Consider the following 18,916-nt stretch of genomic DNA (forward strand, 5'->3'; position numbering starts at 1 on the left):
ACGTGATAAAAGTCCACTGCTGCCCATCTTCCCGCGGTCGACGATAGTCCACTGCTGCTCATCTTCCCGTGGCCGACGATAGTCCACTGCTGCTCATCTTCCCGCGGCCGACGACAGGCTGCCTTCCATAAACGTAAATAATCAACACAACCATAGGTTAAAACTTTGGCAAACGCTAGTTACGAAAATATCTTACGATGATTCACGGGCGCGCCGAAGTTCGCACCGTTTGTAGTGATATCATCATCGGGCATACAAGCCTCTTCTCCGACCTGAACACAATTAGCATAGGTCTTGTCTTGCTTAGGACCCGTAAGAGGGATCACACCATTAGCTAGGACTGCACGGAGTCGTAGCGCTGCACCGCCTCGCTAACGCCCCGTCATTGATCAGGACATTCCAGTGGTAGAACACCACGGAAGTGCCGGCGTTGGCGCGCCGCGCGGTGTGGATGGCGCCCCGTGTTACGTGCAGGCGGCATGGGCTGAGCTGTGACGCATCTTGTCCATCTGCAAACTGGTTATATTTCCGACACTGTTGAAAAAGGCAAATAATAGAGCCATTGCCACCCTACTTTGCTTGATGGTTTTGGGTTTTCCTAAAGGGAGCGTTCCACATTTATAGGGGGTTTTGAATTGAGATAGCTGTCTTGAAAGCCTTTCGGTGCCGTTCACAATCCTGCCCTTCTTAAGATCTAAGCCGCTCTAGACTGAGTTATGTGCCAGCGAAAATGGGGAAAAGTATATCCGGGAGAGTATTCCAAAAGCGCCATTGCATTCATGGCGTCATAAAGTCATTCAAATCCTGCCATGCCATTAGCCATGCGGCGACCATGGCCAAGAAAATAACATTGTCGATGCGTCCATACGTGGCGTTCGTGAGCGCGATCTCCAGATGTAACGGCCGTCATCTGGTTCTCAGCCAATGTTGAGCAAGGTACGGTGGCGTAATCAAACCATGAGGCATTGAGCAGCATATTTACTGAACATTGAATAGTGTTGTCTTGAGCAGTCTTTTCAACTGAAAAGTAAAACAACACTTCTTACGTAGATTGTTTCATCATATGTGATGCTTGCGAATGAAGCATTCCGTTTGGTCTCAAAAGCGGCAACATGCCATTAAGTGGGTTGAAATAAAATTGCCCAATTGGCTTTGCTCACAGTCTCATCGCTATTTTAATTGCTTCGGAAATTACTAAGTGCGTGTGTGGGGAGAAGGGCGTTCAATATAAACAATATGTCGCCAGAATAAGACTCGGCTGACCTGTTAAGTGTCAGTGATGGTCACTCGGGGCCGGCGTGCTATCGGGTGCGGCCGTCGTCACCACTTCAGCTCACTCCCCAGTCGGGCCGCGCGGATGTCCAGCCTTGATCCCGCCGTGTAGATGTCGAGCCCTGATCCCGCCGTGTGGATGTCGAGCCCTGATCCCGCCGCCCGGCTGCGGGCGACCGCACGGACTGGCGGTGTCTCCAGTCACCAAATGTGTCCGCCTTTCATGAACAGCGCTGCGGATCAGCAAGGACACCTACATGTGGGACAACGCGCCGTACCGGGAGGACGGGCCGCCGGCGCCGGACCCCGCCGGCCCCGCCGGGCCTCGCAGCTGCGCCGGGGCCGACCGCTCGTGACAGGACTGGCAAGCGGGTCACCGCTCCGGACACCGGCGCCGAGTCGCCGCTCCGTAGGCCCGAACAGCTGGCGAGTAGCGAGTGAATCTTGTGAGCGCGTTAGTATCATTGTTTTGCTCGGGAATACCTCACCTGATGGCGTTATGGTCACGTCGCTTCACAGCTCCCGGCTCATTTGTCAGGGATTTGCCCCCGAAAACCTTGATCAGAGAGCGATGCCGTGTAGACTGGAATTCGTTGGAGAAACGTGCATGCAGAGCACAGCAAGACGTTGTGCGGTACCTGACGAACGACTAAATGCAGGGCACTTGAACGATAGCTAAGTTTCGCATGCATGCGGTGCCGGTTGTGTCAGCGCGCGTCGACGTGCAGACCAAGCGAGAGTGAAGGGCCTGTGACCTGTGACCTTTGGCCTGGACCTGTGACCAATTCGCCACGCTACGGATCAGCGCGGGCGCTATGTGGTTTGGCCGTCATAGCTACCTGAAGCCGTGCAACCCAATAAAAAAGTTGCAAAGGGACGCACCTGTATTCCATCAGTCTTTACATAGGTAATATACGCATCTACATTGCACGGACGCAGATCTGTTGTCACATATATAGATGCGTTTATATTATATACGCCTCTATAGTCAAACGGACGGTCTGGAGTCTGGCCAGACCGGCAGGCTTGCGGCGGCGGCGTCGCTGCCGGGCCTGGCAGTGAGGTGGCCGCACGCTCACAGCTGTCGGCGCCCGGCGCGGGGCCCCCGCGGCGCCGGATGGCACACAGTGGCACAGATGGCAGGAGCGGCGGCGAGCGCGCGCAGGCAGCCGCACGCCGCCGTTGAACACGGCACGGCCGGGACGACCGCCACCAGGCGGACGCCCTGCCTTTCCAAGTCTCAGGCTTAGTCCCGATAACTGACGACTAGGTAAGAGATACAGGTTGGAGGAGGACAGTTAATGACGCACTGATGTGCGTCAAATGGGAATGACTGACATAAGTTCAAAGCAAACACCACCCGGGCAACAACCTTGAACATCCACCGTATCTAGCACTCAGTAAAACGAAAGAAGTTAAAAACGACCCATCCTGCTATCCTGCTTCCCTCTCCCTTTGCAATGGAAGCGGAATCAGTTGGGTCGTTCGAGCACGGAGATTAGATGCCAACGTACTAGCTTAGCACTTCTAGACAACGAATCGATTTCATCCCACAAATTCGGCCGATCAATCCCTGCACATCATATATCACAGCACGGAATCCGCGTGATACTTTGAACTGACGCGTCGCGTGTCCCGCAGATTCGTGATCAGGATGGAACCCCACTCCCTTCGGCCGGCCATTCCCTTCGGTTCATATATCACGGCACGGGACCCGCTTAACGCCTGAAGTTGACGCATCATGTGTCTTGGAGACTAGTGGTGGGATAGTTGACTACTACTTCAGTTCCTTCTTCTGGAAGATGAAGTCATTGGCCAGGTCGTCGAAGTGGGTGATCTCGGAGTTCACCTCGTATCCCTTCGACTCCATGAGTGTCCTGATGGCCTCCTTGCCCTCCGGAACGTGGCGAAATTCTACAGAGAGCGTCTGTGGAAACCCGGGTGACGTCACCGACGGGAGCCCCGACCACGCTGTCGAGGCAGCGAACACTCGCAAGAGGCAGCAGACAGCCTGGCCGGACTCCGCGGCAACACTTAACACCATCGAGTGGTGACACACGACGCCCAGAGGGCCTGCCGCGGCGGTACACCAGCGGCATTCTCGGCTGCTTCTCAACATCCCCGTCCGCTACAGCACCCAGCACGATCTCAGGCACATGTCTGCCTCCGCGAAGGGTGACGGCGTAGCTAACAGCACCACGTTTCCAACACATCAGTTCAGCTGCTACATCGTGCTGTTCTCTTCCCATGTACACCGTAAACACAATACTATGGTCGAAAGTAGAAATGCGCGATAGATGTGGTAGATATTTCATAAAGCAGTGATTAATTCATATCAGGACATGCAAATGCCTTCCGGTAGTTGCATTTCTGGATTATCTCAACTATATTTTTAAGTACAACATATGTGCAAAGACCGGTGCGTCTCAACGCGCTCTTTTCCTCTTCGTCGCACCTGGATGCACCCCGAGCAGAAGACCGTCTGTCAGTTGCAAAGTCGGCTTTCCTGAACTAGAGCCAGCCGATGTCTTCTAGAACTGACGCGGTAATGACTCTATCATTTCTGTTGAGTTTTTACTTGGCTTAACTCGGGCTACGAGGAAAAAACGCAGCACCAATTTCCTGAAACTGTCCGCTATGCCAAGACATCGGTTGGATGCAACACAAAAGACGCGTCATAAATACCCTTCATCTGAATCTGCAAAGGCACATGGTTCGATTCCGCACAGCGCGGGATCGATTCACCGTTCCTTTAGAGGGCAACATATTTGTACCGCACTCAAGGTGGAACTATCCGGAAATCATGGGGGATTGGGCCATCAGGAAGTTATATCAATTTTGCCTCCCAACGGCTACACAATGTGCGGAAAAAAGTTAAGATATTACTTTTCAAAAGCATATAAACCATGTTCGATATCGAACCCAGGTGACTAAACACATGCCTTATCAAAACCGGGGAATCTTCTACCACTGCCTGCACCCGTCCTGGCAGCAGTTAGTTAGGGCGCCTGTCCTTGGATTCTTCTATCCCACACGTGGCGGGGTGAGTTCGAGTCGCTTCAAGCGCTGGCTATTTATATGAAACTGGCATGACCTCCCGCCGGTGATAGTGGCCACGCTAAAGATCAGGTGACGTCCGAGAGCAGGACGGATCGTGTCGACCACCGCGTTATGGTCAGCCTTCTCTGCAAAATTTCGACGTTGGCCGGCCGTTTCTGGATCGGACGACGGGATCAGGGATGACGCAACGAGGGCTGCTTGGCATGGGCTCTGATCTCATCAGTTTATCTAATCAAGACTCGAACCACACCTAAAAACTTAAAATTCACGGCTGACAGCAAGCGGCGCCCTCCGTACCCTAATATCGAGCCGCTCGAACGGCAGCTGCGAGAGCACGGAGTACTCGTGCCCCTCGACGTCCAGACTGAAGTAGTCCACCGTCTTCCACTCCAGTGCCCGCAACATCGCCTCCAGCGGGATGCAGAGAACATTGGCATAGCTCGGCTTCCCGGATCTCCTCGCTGGGGAGCCGTCGTCAATCATACCCATGTTGAAGTCCTGCTTAAAGGACACCTGCAAGGCCACGTCCCGGGTGAATACAACCGAGAAGATATGGATGAGAACACGAGCGAATGCGTACTCTTTCACAAGGTGCACAACGGGAGAGGCACAGCATGTTCTCTTTTTAAACCAGTGACGAAATGCGCGGCGACATGTAAGCTCGCATCTTTGAAGGAAGCAAATGAGCAGACAAAAGCACCATACAAACTAAAGACAACTAATTTGGTGAAATGTATTATTTGAAAACATGAGGTAAAAAGGCTCCAAATAGGACAAAATTGGAGGCAAGCGCGAATGGCAGCTACAGCTCTTTCCATTTGCTCGGAGGGCCTTGTGCCGTTGCTGGTGCCCATATATATGGTAAGGCACCGAGACACTCGATACTCAGGGGCCCTCTACATTAATCTAGGGCTATTTCCGTTTGATCTCGTTTGTGGAGGACCACATACTCCTGTCGGGTCCCCTTTTGTTAGCCTGCCCATACACCCTTGATCGCACAGGGACATTAATTCACACACACACACACACACACACACACACACCGGTCTCGGTAATTCCCCTTTGCTCGCGTGCGTTTGTATGTGCGCGTGTGTACGTGCGCACGCGCACGTGCAAAGTGTGTGTGTGTGTGTGTGTGTGTGTGTGTGTGTGTGTGTGTGTGTGTGTGTGTGTGTGTGTGTGTGTGTGTGTGTGTGTGTGTGTGTGTGTGTGTGTGTGTGTGTGTGTGTGTGTGTGTGTGTGTGTGTGCGTGTGCGTGTGCGTGTGCGTGTGCGTGTGCGTGTGCGTGTGCGTGTGCGTGCGTGTGCGCGTGCGTGCGTGCGTGCGTGCGTGCGTGCGCGTGTACCCCCTTGACGGAATCCTGGATCTGCCCCTGCAGAACGCTGCTTGTCAAATTGCGCCCTTTGTTCCAAAGTTGCGAGCCAAACCCTACGATTGACTGTCATCCTCTGACTTTGAAAGGCGCTGATTGATCATTTGTACGCAGGTCTTTGCCTGGCCCGTCACTGCATTTTAGGTCCTTAAAAACAACCATTCGGCTTGTACCTTTGCGATGGCAGTACTGAGATAGATATATCAATGCTGTCAAAGGAGGCGGGGCGGTCTTGAAAGGTTTGGAGCCACACACCTAGTAATGCCTTGCAAAAGTTTAAGCATATCTTCGATATTTTATTGAGAACTTTGGGTCCCAATGTCGGATGAAGCGTGTGCCGTTGCAGGGCAGTCTTATTGGACATAAAATAGATGTGGTACTCAATTATCATCCATCCTTATGTTTTTGAGGATGCTTTTCAAGTGTCTTCAAATTGCCAAATACGCAGTTGTTTTCATGTACAATATCGTGTCCACGAACAAGGATGTTTTCGAGAAATGCCACGTTCCAGGTAAAACGTTTTGTATCCTAGTTTTTTTAATTCCGTACGCTGCCCCAAAACTTCAAAAATCGCTTACAAAACTTATACTTAATGGTTAACTTCCTGCAAACAACCATCTCATAACGCGCTTTGTGACGTAAAAATACATCTAGATGTCACTGGGCAACAAAGTCTGCCAACATCCCAACCCAACCAATTATGACACGTGAACACGGAGCCACCGTGGATGACAACTCATTACTTTTTGCGTTACACATGAGCATAGCTATTCTGTATTAACAAAAATACCGCAGTTAAAGCTTTTTAAAATAATATAATTCCCCGTAGGAATTATTATGAAGGCAACAATCTGAAAAATATCAGATGGCTAATGTCCCATACTATCTGTGCTGGCGCCTCGGCTCAGCTTTGCCAATGCCTAGTATTTCTACTGCCGTGTTTTTGCTGCAGATTGATGGAACCCGTTTAATGCATTGGTGCTTTAAAATGCATTGCCACACACGGATGTCTCTTGCGACCATATTTAAGTGCAAAGCCACGTATTCAGATTTTTAGACCCTACTGCGCGTTTCACACCAATCTTGCATACCTCGTCTTTTGCTGTTTGGAGTCAAGCCTATCCATATTCCTTCAATATACCTGGATGTACCAGTTGAACGATTTTATCGAGCAAACATCGGTGATATCGTTGATACTCAAGCACTGAGCAGCAACGTTTGGCTGCAAATGTCCAAACATTGCCTTCTGGCATACTGAAGGTCGATATCTGTCAGCCCAAGAGCTATGAACTCATAATGCCGAAAAACTAGAAGCCCAATACTTCTCGTTATACCAAGTACACGTGTTCTTGTTAAGACGCTTCGAATCCGTTGGAAGAACGGGAACATCTCTATCGATGTTTGACCATAACGTTAGTCATCAACGTTGCAACGCCGCGTATACGTAACACTGCAATCTAAACTACTCTGGCAGTTTGAATTCGTTATTTCTTGGCCTAAAAGCTTCCGATACTGCTCGAAATAGATTTCAAGAATAGGAACAAAAAACATCCACCCGAAACATTTCGTGAAACTTTTACGTTGCCGCCAGAAACATGACGATGGGGACATAGGTCCTGTCATTCGAGCTCCAGACGCACTCAGCACCTAAGGCTTTATGACGCGGCCGGCCTCTCACCCTGGCAGGAGGCGCAAGCTCAGCGAGAACTGGGCCCCATACCTCCGGCTTCCCAGGCGCGTAGCTTAAGTACCACACTATTAGCACCAATAGGTAGAATCGCATGGGGACCTATGTGCCCGCGGCGCGCGCCACCGGACCTGGCAGGACAATAATCACAAAGCCAGACTCTTTACAGTGCAAGCCGTCGCAGCCTACCTAAACGATCAAAAGACCAAACTGCCTTCGACTACCAGATATTGCCGGTTATGTGCGGCACGGTCAGCTCAGCGTTCCCCTCATCGAGCTGCGCGCCTTCTGTAACCGTGCGGCGACTAAGTTTGGCGCCTCCTCCCTGCTGGCGCTTATGTACACCAGCCACGTCTTCCTTCACCTGTTTCGTATGCGCAGGCATAGGTGAAGCGATGTGGCGCGATAATTCGAAAACCTCTCATGCGCACGAGTCATTCCCAAGTCCGGTTCCAGTTCGGGGTGATGTGTTGGGTTGGGCACGCTTGCAATGTTAGGCCATATCCCCACCCCCGCCTTCGACATGCTTGATGTTGGTCTTCGTGAACACGGAGTAAGAACCCTGTCCTACCTGGATGACCCGCAGCTGGGCCGAGCATGACCGTTGGCTATCTTGACTGAGTTTTGTCAGTTCCGCTTCGCTGGCGTGTTCCCTATTTGGCATAGTTCGTATCCGGGAGACATCAGGATGCACTGCGTACCGGTGCTTCCACTGCGATGACGCAGTCCCCTAAACCTTCCTGTCTCTCGGTTGCCTATAACGTCCGTGGGATGACCAGGCGCACGGTATCAGCCTCCGCCACAGTGTGTCCTGGCTCGCTGAGCTTGAATGTGACTGTCTCAATGGCGTTCTGAGGTGAATGAACCCGGTACAGCGTGGCGCTGGCAAGCACCCATACTGCATGCTGGTGCCTGGCGCAGTTGTCTGCCCAGATAGTAGCCGCCTTCCCGCTTCGGTGGTGCGACGGTCTCTGGACCCGTCAGATGCTCCGGTGACGCGACGATCTCTGGACCAGTCAGCTGCTCCGGTGATGCGACGGTCTCTGGAGCCGTCAGCTGCTCCGGTGATGCGACGGTCTCTGTACCCGTCAAGTGCTCCGGTGATGCGAGTCTCTGGACCCGTCAGCTGCTCCAACAAGGCGACGGTCTCTGTACCCGTCAGATGCCCCGGTGATGCGACGATCCCCGTACCCGTCAGCTGTTCTGGTGATGCGACGGTCTCTGGACCCGTCAGATGCTCCGGTGACGCGACGATCTCTGGAGCCGTCAGCTGCTCCGGTGATGCGACGGTCTCTGTACCCGTCAGCTGCTCCGGTGATGCGACGATCCCCGTACCCGTCAGCTGTTCTGGTGATGCGACGGTCTCTGGAGCCGTCAGCTGCTCCGGTGATGCGACGGTCTCTGGACCCGTCAGCTGCTCCAACAAGGCGACGGTCTCTGTACCCGTCAGATGCCCCGGTGATGCGACGATCCCCGTACCCGTCAGCTGTTCTGGTGATGCGACGGTCTCTGGACCCGTCAGATGCTCCGGTGACGCGACGATCTCTGGAGCCGTCAGCTGCTCCGGTGATGCGACGGTCTCTGGACCCGTCAGATGCTCCGGTGATGCGACGGTCTCTGTACCCGTCAGCTGCTCCGGTGATGCGACGATCCCTGTACCCGTCAGCTGTTCTGGTGATGCGACGGTCTCTGGACCCGTCAGATGCTCCGGTGATGCGACGGTCTCTGGACCCGTCAGATGCTCCGGTGAGGCGACGATGTCTTGAAACACTCACGCGCCGGTAGTCCCCGTCAAATACACATATGTCGGCACTGTCGCGCTATGCACGGGCAAAAGCACGTATGTCTTGTTATCCGGGCTGTTGACGCATGACTTTGAGACATGCATGCTTTTACCTTTGCATGCCATCAAATTTGTGATGCATGCCTTTCCGAATATCTTTTTTTCAAAATAACTGCATATACAAGTGTTAAGCTGCACAAAACCGGGAACCATCAGATGCTTCATCACTTCGGTTATTAAAAGTAAAAAATCGGGAAAAAGTACTTACACGGCTCTACCTTTGCACGGCACAGCCTTCGCCGGTAATACCTGCGACACTTTCGATCCGGAGAGACACGCTTGAATGGCCCAGGCGCGTCTGTGCTTCTGCAAGAGCATCCGGAAGCTGTCCGGGTCGGGCTCCACCAGAAGGCCGCGCCAGCCCAGCCAGCGCTCCATATACAGCGTGTTGGAGCGAGTCTCGCCGTCTAGCGCGCCGCACTCCACGAACGTGCCGCCCGTCTGACGGCGCGTACAAGCTCAGTGCGGCCGCGCACTAGGGCGGGCCGAGCCGCCGCCAGCCGGCAGACACCGGTCGCAGCGTAAGCCGAACGACGCCAGCAACCGACAACGCACCACGCGACAGGGGCCCGAGGTCGTGTCCAGGGGGAGAGGAGTGAGGCCCCAAGCTGCATTAGCCTCTCCCATCTTACAAGAGTCTCACCACGCATTTCCCCAGACAGCCCACGAGAAACTAAGCCAATGTGGATGCCTGCAATAACACGTACAAGGACTGTCTCCAACTACCCGCCCCTTAAGAGTTACAAAACAATAAAAAATGCCAGAGAAAAAATATTATATAAGTGTTTCAGGTTCCTGAACGCGGCAAAATATCAGGTACCTGAAACGTGAATTTGTCTGTGTAAAAACCAATACAACAGGCTGTGCTGGGTAGATCGACCTCAAGCTACCCTGGGTCGATCGACCTCAGGCTATGCTGGGTAGATCGATCTCAGGCAATCCTGGGTAGATCGACCCCAGGCCTCCCTTGGTACATTGTCCTCAGACCCCCCCCCCCCCCCCTGGTAGACCGACCTCGGGCTACCCTGGGTAGATCGACCCCAGGCCTCCCTTGGTACATTGTCCTCAGACCCCCCCCCCCCTGGTAGACCGACCTCGGGCTACCCTGGGTAGATCGACCCCAGGCCTCCCTTGGTACATTGTCCTCAGACTCCCCCTGGTAGACCGACCTCGGGCTACCCTGGGTAGATCGACCCCAGGCCTCCCTTGGTACATTGTCCTCAGACCCCCCCTGGTAGACCGACCTCGGGCTACCCTGGGTAGATCGACCTCGGGCTACCCTGGGTAGATCGACCCCAGGCCTCCCTTGGTACATTGTCCTCAGACTCCCCCTGGTAGACCGACCTCGGGCTACCCTGGGTAGATCGACCCCAGGCCTCCCTTGGTACATTGTCCTCAGACTCCCCCTGGTAGACCGACCTCGGGCTACCCTGGGTAGATTGACCCCAGGCCTCCCTTGGTACATTGTCCTCAGACTCCCCCTGGTAGACCGACCTCGGGCTACCCTGGGTTGATCGACCGCAGTCTGAACCCCCCGAACTGATGTTACGAAGCGCCACCCCTGCCACATTGAAAACGCACGAAAAGGAAGCATGCATTATCCCATGGCTCTGTACATTTAAGCAGCTTCAGCGCAAAGCATCCTGTTTAAATCACGTGACTTGCCCACAAGGACATGTGCGACACACCACACCCGTTCGATGGTGCAATAAGCAAGGTTGACAGGCATGGGCAAAACCGTACCGTCTATGCAGTCGACATAGCCAAACAGGACATTACCTTGTTCTGGAGAATCTTCAGCACCATCTGAGCCTGGCCTACCGACACATCCACCACGTCCGGCTGGCTCAGAGCATACGGCAGGCCGGACGGCGCGCGAAGGAACTCGTCCCGCACCGTTTTGATCAGCTCTGGGTTCGTAGGATCTAGCCCTTGAAGAGACAAAGGGAATGAGAAGAAACATGTTAGAACAAACCACAGATGACAGAAACCACAGCAATTCGAATTTGCACCACAATATGCGCTAAAGAATGCGGCACAAACACAATTGCTGGACGCATAAATGGTCAAAAACAACAATCTTTCAGTCAGCACGACAAACCAACTTCCTGTGCGCATAAATAAAACACTGACAGCACAAATCTGTTTAACAACTTGCATTGTCATACAGGGTGATCTCGAGGTTAAACTGGATTTCAAAGTCTTGAGATCCTCGACGGCATGAATTATATATATATATATATATATATATATATATATATATATATATATATATATATATATGAAATAACCTGACGTCAGGTATCGCAATACAAAAACCAACGAGCTACGGTGTGCACTATTATTGAAACAAGCCTGCTTTAATGCGCTGAAGCCTCATATAAATTTCACCATTCCGGACTGAAAGAACTTGAGAAGTGGAGGGAAATAGATACAACACATGCGCAAACGCAGAGGAGGGGGGGGGGGGGGGCACGAGCTACCCAAAGACAAGCGGTTGGTGGGATATACAAAACTTGAAGGGAACATAACAATGTTACAGTCAAGTATCAAAAGTGTGCCACGGTGCTACCCAGAGAAAATTATCTTCGCATCCTTGGAGACAATGCATGCCTTCGACGGCGATGCATGAATATCTCTGCAAATGCGCGAACCTAGATAGATAAATTTCGTTTCGCTTTGCAAGGCCGGTTGCCGCGAATCGATGACCATAACTCATAGCTTCTAAACACCACGCCATTAACAACAATTTCCGTCAGGTGGCGTTCTGATTGCTATCGGAAATGTTCTTCTCGGCCAGAAGTATATCGCGGTTTTCTGCGCCGGCGCCCGAATACTTGTTACTCATGTTTTGTTAACAGATTGTGTACGTATTAGAGAATATAACGGTGGCCATGGACTGAAGTACTAAGCCATCGGTGCACTTGCGTCCCGAACCAGGACGTGACGCAGAAGACATATCGATAGCATGCACAGCGCAGAAGACCTGTCGATAGCATACACAGCGCAGGAGACCTGTCGATAGCATACACAGCGCAGGAGACCTGTCGATAGCATACACAGCACAGGAGACCTGTCGATAGAACACATAGCGCAGAATACCTGTCGATACTATACACAGCGCACAAGACCTGGCGATAGAACACACAGCGCACCTGTTTAATAAGAATCCCACCTTGAACACCTAGCGTGACAAAGTTAGCCTACGTGGACCAGGCAAACTAAGTCACGCAAACGCGCGTTTCTAATACTTCGTACATGATTCTCAGAGTCATCAAGGTATGCGAGAACATTCTCGTCGTCACATTTCGATGCTACATTGTGAAGATTGCACAGAATATCAATGACCCATGGTGACTTTGTTTCAGAGTGTCATATGGCTAATGGCGGCATATGTCATATGATTATAGATCACAGACCATCAGAGTGATCATGTCATATGGCGCGATGGCAGAGTGGCCTGGTTTGACCTCTATCGACGTGTGGACTTCGGAACTTCCCGCCCTGCCATCCCCAGAAGTCACCATATATCATTAAATACCTACCGACTTCGGAAATTTCCACACTCCCCCACCAAAAAAAGTCACCATATGCCATTAACTATCCAAAAAACCAATACGGCGCCGAACTCAGTGTTCACGATAGTGTTTATGGCCTCATTTTACATGACCTGATATGGCCTGGTCCACCATGATGGCACACAAGGTGTTCTCTAAGTCTGGTGCTCTGTTTGGGAACAGAACGCTCCAAGTCGCTGGTGCCATTTGCTTGCAGCTTACGCGCAAAACCAAATAGTAAAGGGAAAAAACACCCCCAAAAACTCGCGACTTTAAAATAATTACAACAGGATGTGTTTGACATTTGTTAACTGAAACAGACATCTTGTACACCATTCGGTGCAGTTCACAACCCAGTCCTTTGCAAGATCTAAACCCGTCTAGTTTCTGAGCTACACGTCCTCGAAGATAGGAGGACTATTTCAAGGAGACTATTTCGACGTCATCCTGGCATCCATGACGCCGTAATAACGGCATTCAGTTTCTGTCATTCCATTAGTCATGCGTCGATCAAGCCCATAAAAACATAACTGTCGAGCCGTTGATATCTGGCGTTCGTGAGCACAATTTCCAGACATAACGGCGATCAATTGGCCATCAGTTAATGCTGTGCAAGATGCGATGACGTCATCAAACAACGACGTGTTTAGGAGCATATTTGCTAAACCGAGAAATTGTATTATCTGGAGCAGTCTTTTCCACTTCACAGCGTACAAACAGTTATAAATGAGCTTATTAAATCCTATATGATGTTTGCGTCAAGCAAACATCACATAGGATGTTATTTTAAGGTGTGGAAAATTCCTTTTACAGGGTACCAGGGCGCTGTGACGCCTTGCAAATAACATCGACACAATAATTTCAAACGGATTTAATGACGAGCCTATCGGCTCCGCTGACTCCATGTTGATAACAGGTCTTCGTCGTCCTGGCTGGGCGCATTTCCACGTTTGACGTCCTTCCCCACCACTTTAGTACAAGACGAGCGTATCGGTTCTGCTGACTTCATGTTGATAACAGCTCTTCGCAGCCCTGGCTGAGAGCGTCTCCACGTTCGGCGTCCCTCCCGACAACGTTGGTACAAGAGACCGCCAGGCCAGCGATGCGGCCCAAACGGGGTGCGAATCCACGGCGGGAATACGTGGACGGTTAAAACGGCTATTGCTGTCTCATTTATCGAGGCGTATTCTTCAATCTGTGAGAAAATCAGAAAAATTGAAAAATTAATCACTGTTCTACGTGCTATGGGTTGGTCGCTTGTTTCCGGGACCTCTGCGAGACCAATGCAAGCAATGATTCCAAAACATCTTTCCGCTCTTGGGATGCCGGTACCCTCTGACAAACTTTGGCAAAATACTGGCTCCGTGCCTACGACAAGCTTGGAAATGAAAATGATTTGAATAGATTAAGCCCTTGCGTCCGATTACTTTTCCACAAAAGCTTGCAAAGACGTTTCCAAGAATACCACGGATCATCGCTGCCGACACCATGACTGAAATGCGAACATCGGAGGGGTGCAGGTCCTCGGTGGCGTCACAAGTTCTTCGTGTGGTCAAGGCCATCAAACATCGCGAGACGGCAGGAAGCCAGCAGCGGTAAACATCAAGCACACAGCGACCGGCGAGCCGACCATAAGCTCCTCGATGCCATCTGACAATACATTGTGATGGGCGACCGGTCAGCGCGCCTCGAAGGCGCGAAGAAGCTATGGAAATGGCTAAGGACGCGTTGAACTACTGACACACAACAATCTTATGTTAACGGCACATTGGAAGACAATATGGTTCGCATTTGTTCCATGGTTGCAATGAACTGTTGGCGTTAAGAGACATAGATCGAGCCAAATAGCTCGACCCATCTCAGGTTTCACCGTCTTCTGTATATTTCATGCCATTTTAACGCTCCTTCCCGCATATGCGTGCACTCCAGCCCAATTAGTAATATTCACACGACCACATAACACAACATTAATAGCCTCTTAACAGGCGTCCACAAGGGTTACAAACCAAATTTTAACTTACCAATGAGCGGATTTGCACTTTTCCGATACCATATGATAAATACAACCAGTATGCTACCAATCCCTAAACAGTAACTTTTCTTCACCTGGAGACCCATCTTGATTCAGCACCTGAAACCACGTCCGCCGGCAATGAGCAATATGTTCGCTGACAGTACAAAGCTGGCGACAGCTGAGAGTACAAAGACAGATGTCTAGTAACTAGACTGTGCTTCATTTCATGTCAGTGCAGGAGGTTTTGCCCTTTGAGTCACAGCACATGGAACTGACTGACTCCTCAGTGAGGCTCTCATGTCGTCGGTTTGCGCGCTGCGCCAGCCTTCACATATCTGGCAGACCGGACCAGACCATTTGTGTGGGTGGTTGTGTTTAGAAGAACCGTGGCTCAGTTCACTTAATGCCACCTCGCCCCACTTGCCATGTGATGGCTGGGGTCTGGGAGCATCATTCATGGCAGAGCAAACCTGGCAAGAAGTGCCACGAAGAAAGAGATAACCTTACAGCACATGTGTGATGTTCAAAGTACGTTCTATTGGCAGGTGTCCGAGAACAACAGCTGGGCCCATAATACACTGCATTTGCACCTTACCCACAAAATCAGTCAACACAAATCCAAAGAGTTCTACCACCCAATACAAAATGGATCAACTGACACAACCAGAGTTTGCTAATTGATTACAATCAATTCTGTTCTGTTTTTTTGGCATGGTAACAACTAACAAATAGCAACAGTTAAGCAAATAACTTGAGATATATTTGAGGCATGTAAAAGCTATCAAGTCCTGCTTTTTGCCAACATTTTCATCTGAATCAACTCAGCAGTGGTACCCAACAACTGTGGACAACAACATGCCAAAGACAACAAAGTGTCTGGAAGATTGTTAATGAAAACACCTGTGAAGTGTTTCATTAAATGAATGCTTAAGCATTTATGATAATGCTGAGAGCTATTGCAGCCTGAACACTTCCAAAAATTGCAGTCCCTGCCACCCAGCATGCTCCCATTAGCTGCAGTCCAGTTCAAGGATTGATAACTTACATTACACATTCCTGACAATTGCCCTCCCTGTGAGCATGCCAGGATATGCTAGGCAAAGCTAGACATAAGGCAGGATACACCAGGGTCCCCTTTTACCTGCATGTGCAGCATTAATCCATATGTTCCATAAATATTCTGGTTGTTTGGCCTATAAATGATCTATAGATGCAGCACAAAAGAAAACCTACTGCATGTTCAAAGAGAAGACCAACAGAATCCTTCTTGAAACTTTAAAATATCTTGAAATTTTTTAGGATGACCTGCAACCACAGCATTTTGCTGTTGGTTGTGAAAACCTCTCTTGATTTGTTAAACCTCATTTACAGCCCTGAATGCACAAAATGATTTACAGATGGTGCCATTTTTTCCTTCAACAATTTTTCTGACAAGTTATTCTTTCAGAAACCCTCACTTCTAAGCCACCTTTGCCACAGACAAGATGGTAGCAGTGTTTTAACTGTTTCACAGAGACATGGCCCTGTTGGTGAGCAGTTCCATACAGGTAGGGCTCTCATCTGCTGCAACTTTTTCAGCCAACCTGGTAGCAAATGTAAGTGGCTGTCCTCCATTGGCATTGCTATCAACCTCAGATGAGCAGGTTAAATCTAGGCTTGATTTTCATTAGACTGACCTCATGCATGATGCCCCACACTGGTTACATCCCTAATTTGAGGCTGTTCAGTCCTCTAAAACGAAACTCAGATAGACCAGAATGTACTGTAAGCTGAAGCATCAGCCATTAGGCATTATGATCTACAATGATGATTCAATGCAAAGTTGTGTTGTTTTGTTTTGTTGAGGAAAGGGCTGAGGGCACAAATATTTTGTATTGACTGCGTTACTCCATATCCTTTTCACCACTGTCCTATAAACATTATACACAATGTTGGTATTGTGATAAACCAAAAATCACAACCAATACAGCTATATGATCATAATTTGGAAGCCACCGATCTTACGCTTGCGTGAAGAATACAAATGTCGTCAAAGCCGTGGCATACTAGGCATATACACCATTCCACACCATGTGCCACACAGTAAAACTTACTGCCAAAACCACTAAAACAAACGGTCCAGCAACTCAACACAAACAAAAAACAAATCGAACCTCACCCGCATCCCGCGCGCACACCCCGAGGCAAAAAACAGGTCGAGCAAACAACTCAAGGTTATAGAGGGGAGCATGCGGCGGTTTCAGCGCTCTATCCGCTCAACGATAGCGTGACGTCACTGTAGTCTTCTCAGCTGGCGCTGCATGTTGTTGCGCGCGTTTTGTAATCTCCCGAACGAAATCATTACTCGTCTGTTGGTTTGAACTACTTCGGCTATTGCATGCAAACTCTGGAGTAAATAACTATTTGTTTTTGCATTGATGCCGAAGTTGCCGTCAAATGTTGTCTTGTTCAGGTCAGGTCATGGACAGGCTTACTGTTCCCGCGCCTGTGCCGATGCCGATGTATCATCCACCCGCAGGTCCTAACGGCCCCCCGAGCCAGGCCAGCCTGGAGGTTAAACCGTCCCGGATCACGGATCTGGACGGCCGGCTGAGCTTGGCCGGATACCTTGTGATGAACGAGCTGTGAAGCGTGGTGGTTGGTTCGATGTTTCCGGAGTATGCCTGAGGTGCACAGACGAGGGACGTGTTACGCGGGGAATTTTTCAGCTCGGCGGTATTTCCTTCAACTCGACTTTTTGCCGCCCGCGTAACCAGGAGTACTAGCTCCTCATTGTCATGATATTGTCATGCTCACCGGATGGATTTCCCACCGACACCAAACGGCGATCACGAGATTTCCAAAGCCCAGCTTGCTTAAAAGCAACACACATCATGACTGATTCAATTAAGATGAAGTTCCTGCATGGCTTTTGAAGTTACGTACTCGCACATGACGCTGTGTAATGCATAGTGTGAATACCTTCTCAGGCATAGTGGCTGTACTCACCAATAATCAACCTCACGAAAGAAGATATCTGGGAGCAATAGGTCTACGCCCAGAGGCCCGGCCAGCCAATTATAACCCGTGAACAACAGGTGCCCGAAAATGACTCCTCTGAAAGAAGTATCTTTGAACGCTCCAGGACATGAGATCTTACATGTAAAAGGCAGTCTGGGCGCATATTTCCGGTGCGCGGTTTTAAGACTCGTGATAAGAACGGATTGGCCCTTAAAACACCACAAAGTGATATTGGAATCTGGTGGAGAAATTGGAGGAGTAAACGTAGAATCTCTATTTTCCTTGTTTCTGGAACTATTATTCCGTCCAGAAGGCATATTACCGCGGCGGCCGCCCTCTGCTGACATTTGCAGTGGCCGACGCCGTTCGGTTTTACAGAAGCTGCGACCCGGGTCATCGCTGTCCTTGCGGTCGAGGTTCCGGGTGGGTATGCTCAAACATATTGATGTAATTTGTTTCACTAATCTATTCTGAAAAAATGAGCTTTGAAGGCAAACACGGGAAGGCCTTGTCCGTTTTTTTTGTACTCATTTCAGCCCGCTCTTTTTAACAATAATAGTACAGAATCCCTCACCGACGCAACAACATCCCTGATGGCCGCAGGTGGTCCAATGATTGTCACGAAGACTCCGGTTCTATTTGTGTGTGTGTGTGTGTGTGTGTGTGTGTGTGTGTGTGTGTGTGTGTGTGTGTGTGTGTGTGTGTGTGTGTGTGTGTGTGTGTGTGTGTGTGTGTGTGTGTGTGTGTGTGTGTGTGTGTGTGTGTGTGTGTGTGTGTGTGTGTGTGTGTGTGTGTGTGTGTGTGTGTGTGTGTGTGTGTGTGTGTGTGTGTGTGTGTGTGTGTGTGTGTGTGTGTGTGTGTGTGTGTGTGTGTGTGTGTGTGTGTGTGTGTGTGTGTTCTTTAGAGATATTGAGAACTCTTGAACGTAGATTGTAGATGAAATGGGGTCCCAAATTTGTATTAGCGTGGCTTATCCATGTACGTCTTAAAATGTTCAAGATTCAGTCGGGATTGATTTCTGATAAAAGCTATGTGACATGGTTTGAACACGTGCGCTCACAAGTTATAGCAAAAACAGCCTCGATACCCGGCGTTGCACTCTCCATAAGCT

At 50.2% G+C, this 18,916-nt stretch overlaps 2 protein-coding genes across 3 annotated transcripts in view; one reads left to right on the forward strand and one right to left on the reverse strand.

Moving 5' to 3' along the window:
- The window catches only part of LOC119098520 (complex III assembly factor LYRM7), a 13,782-nt gene extending 11,633 nt beyond the window's left edge, over nt 1-2,149 (forward strand). Inside the window, exon 5 of the mRNA XM_037221475.1 lies at nt 1,504-2,149. Within this exon, the coding sequence (XP_037077370.1) occupies nt 1,504-1,628 (125 nt within the window). The 3' untranslated portion in view covers nt 1,629-2,149. The remainder of the gene's footprint in view (nt 1-1,503) is intronic.
- LOC119098518 (uncharacterized) lies at nt 2,143-17,040 on the reverse strand. 2 transcript variants are annotated; one of them, XM_037221473.1, is made up of 6 exons: nt 16,964-17,040; nt 14,813-14,922; nt 11,014-11,165; nt 9,484-9,675; nt 4,630-4,845; nt 2,143-3,199 (listed from the first exon to the last, which is right to left on the reverse strand). In XM_037221473.1, exons 2-6 carry the CDS (start codon nt 14,907-14,909, stop codon nt 3,050-3,052), a joined length of 807 nt encoding a protein of 268 aa, XP_037077368.1. In that variant the 5' UTR covers nt 14,910-14,922; nt 16,964-17,040; the 3' UTR covers nt 2,143-3,049. The 2 variants fall into 2 exon arrangements, with proteins under 2 accessions (XP_037077368.1, XP_037077369.1); XM_037221474.1 differs by lacking the exon at nt 16,964-17,040 and adding an exon at nt 16,899-16,920.
- Between the last annotated feature and the right edge of the window lie 1,876 nt (nt 17,041-18,916).

This window comes from Pollicipes pollicipes, unplaced genomic scaffold, assembly GCF_011947565.3.
Source record: "Pollicipes pollicipes isolate AB1234 unplaced genomic scaffold, Ppol_2.1 Scaffold_4740;HRSCAF=5597_pilon_pilon_pilon, whole genome shotgun sequence".
Taxonomy (NCBI): Eukaryota; Metazoa; Arthropoda; class Thecostraca; order Pollicipedomorpha; family Pollicipedidae; genus Pollicipes; species Pollicipes pollicipes.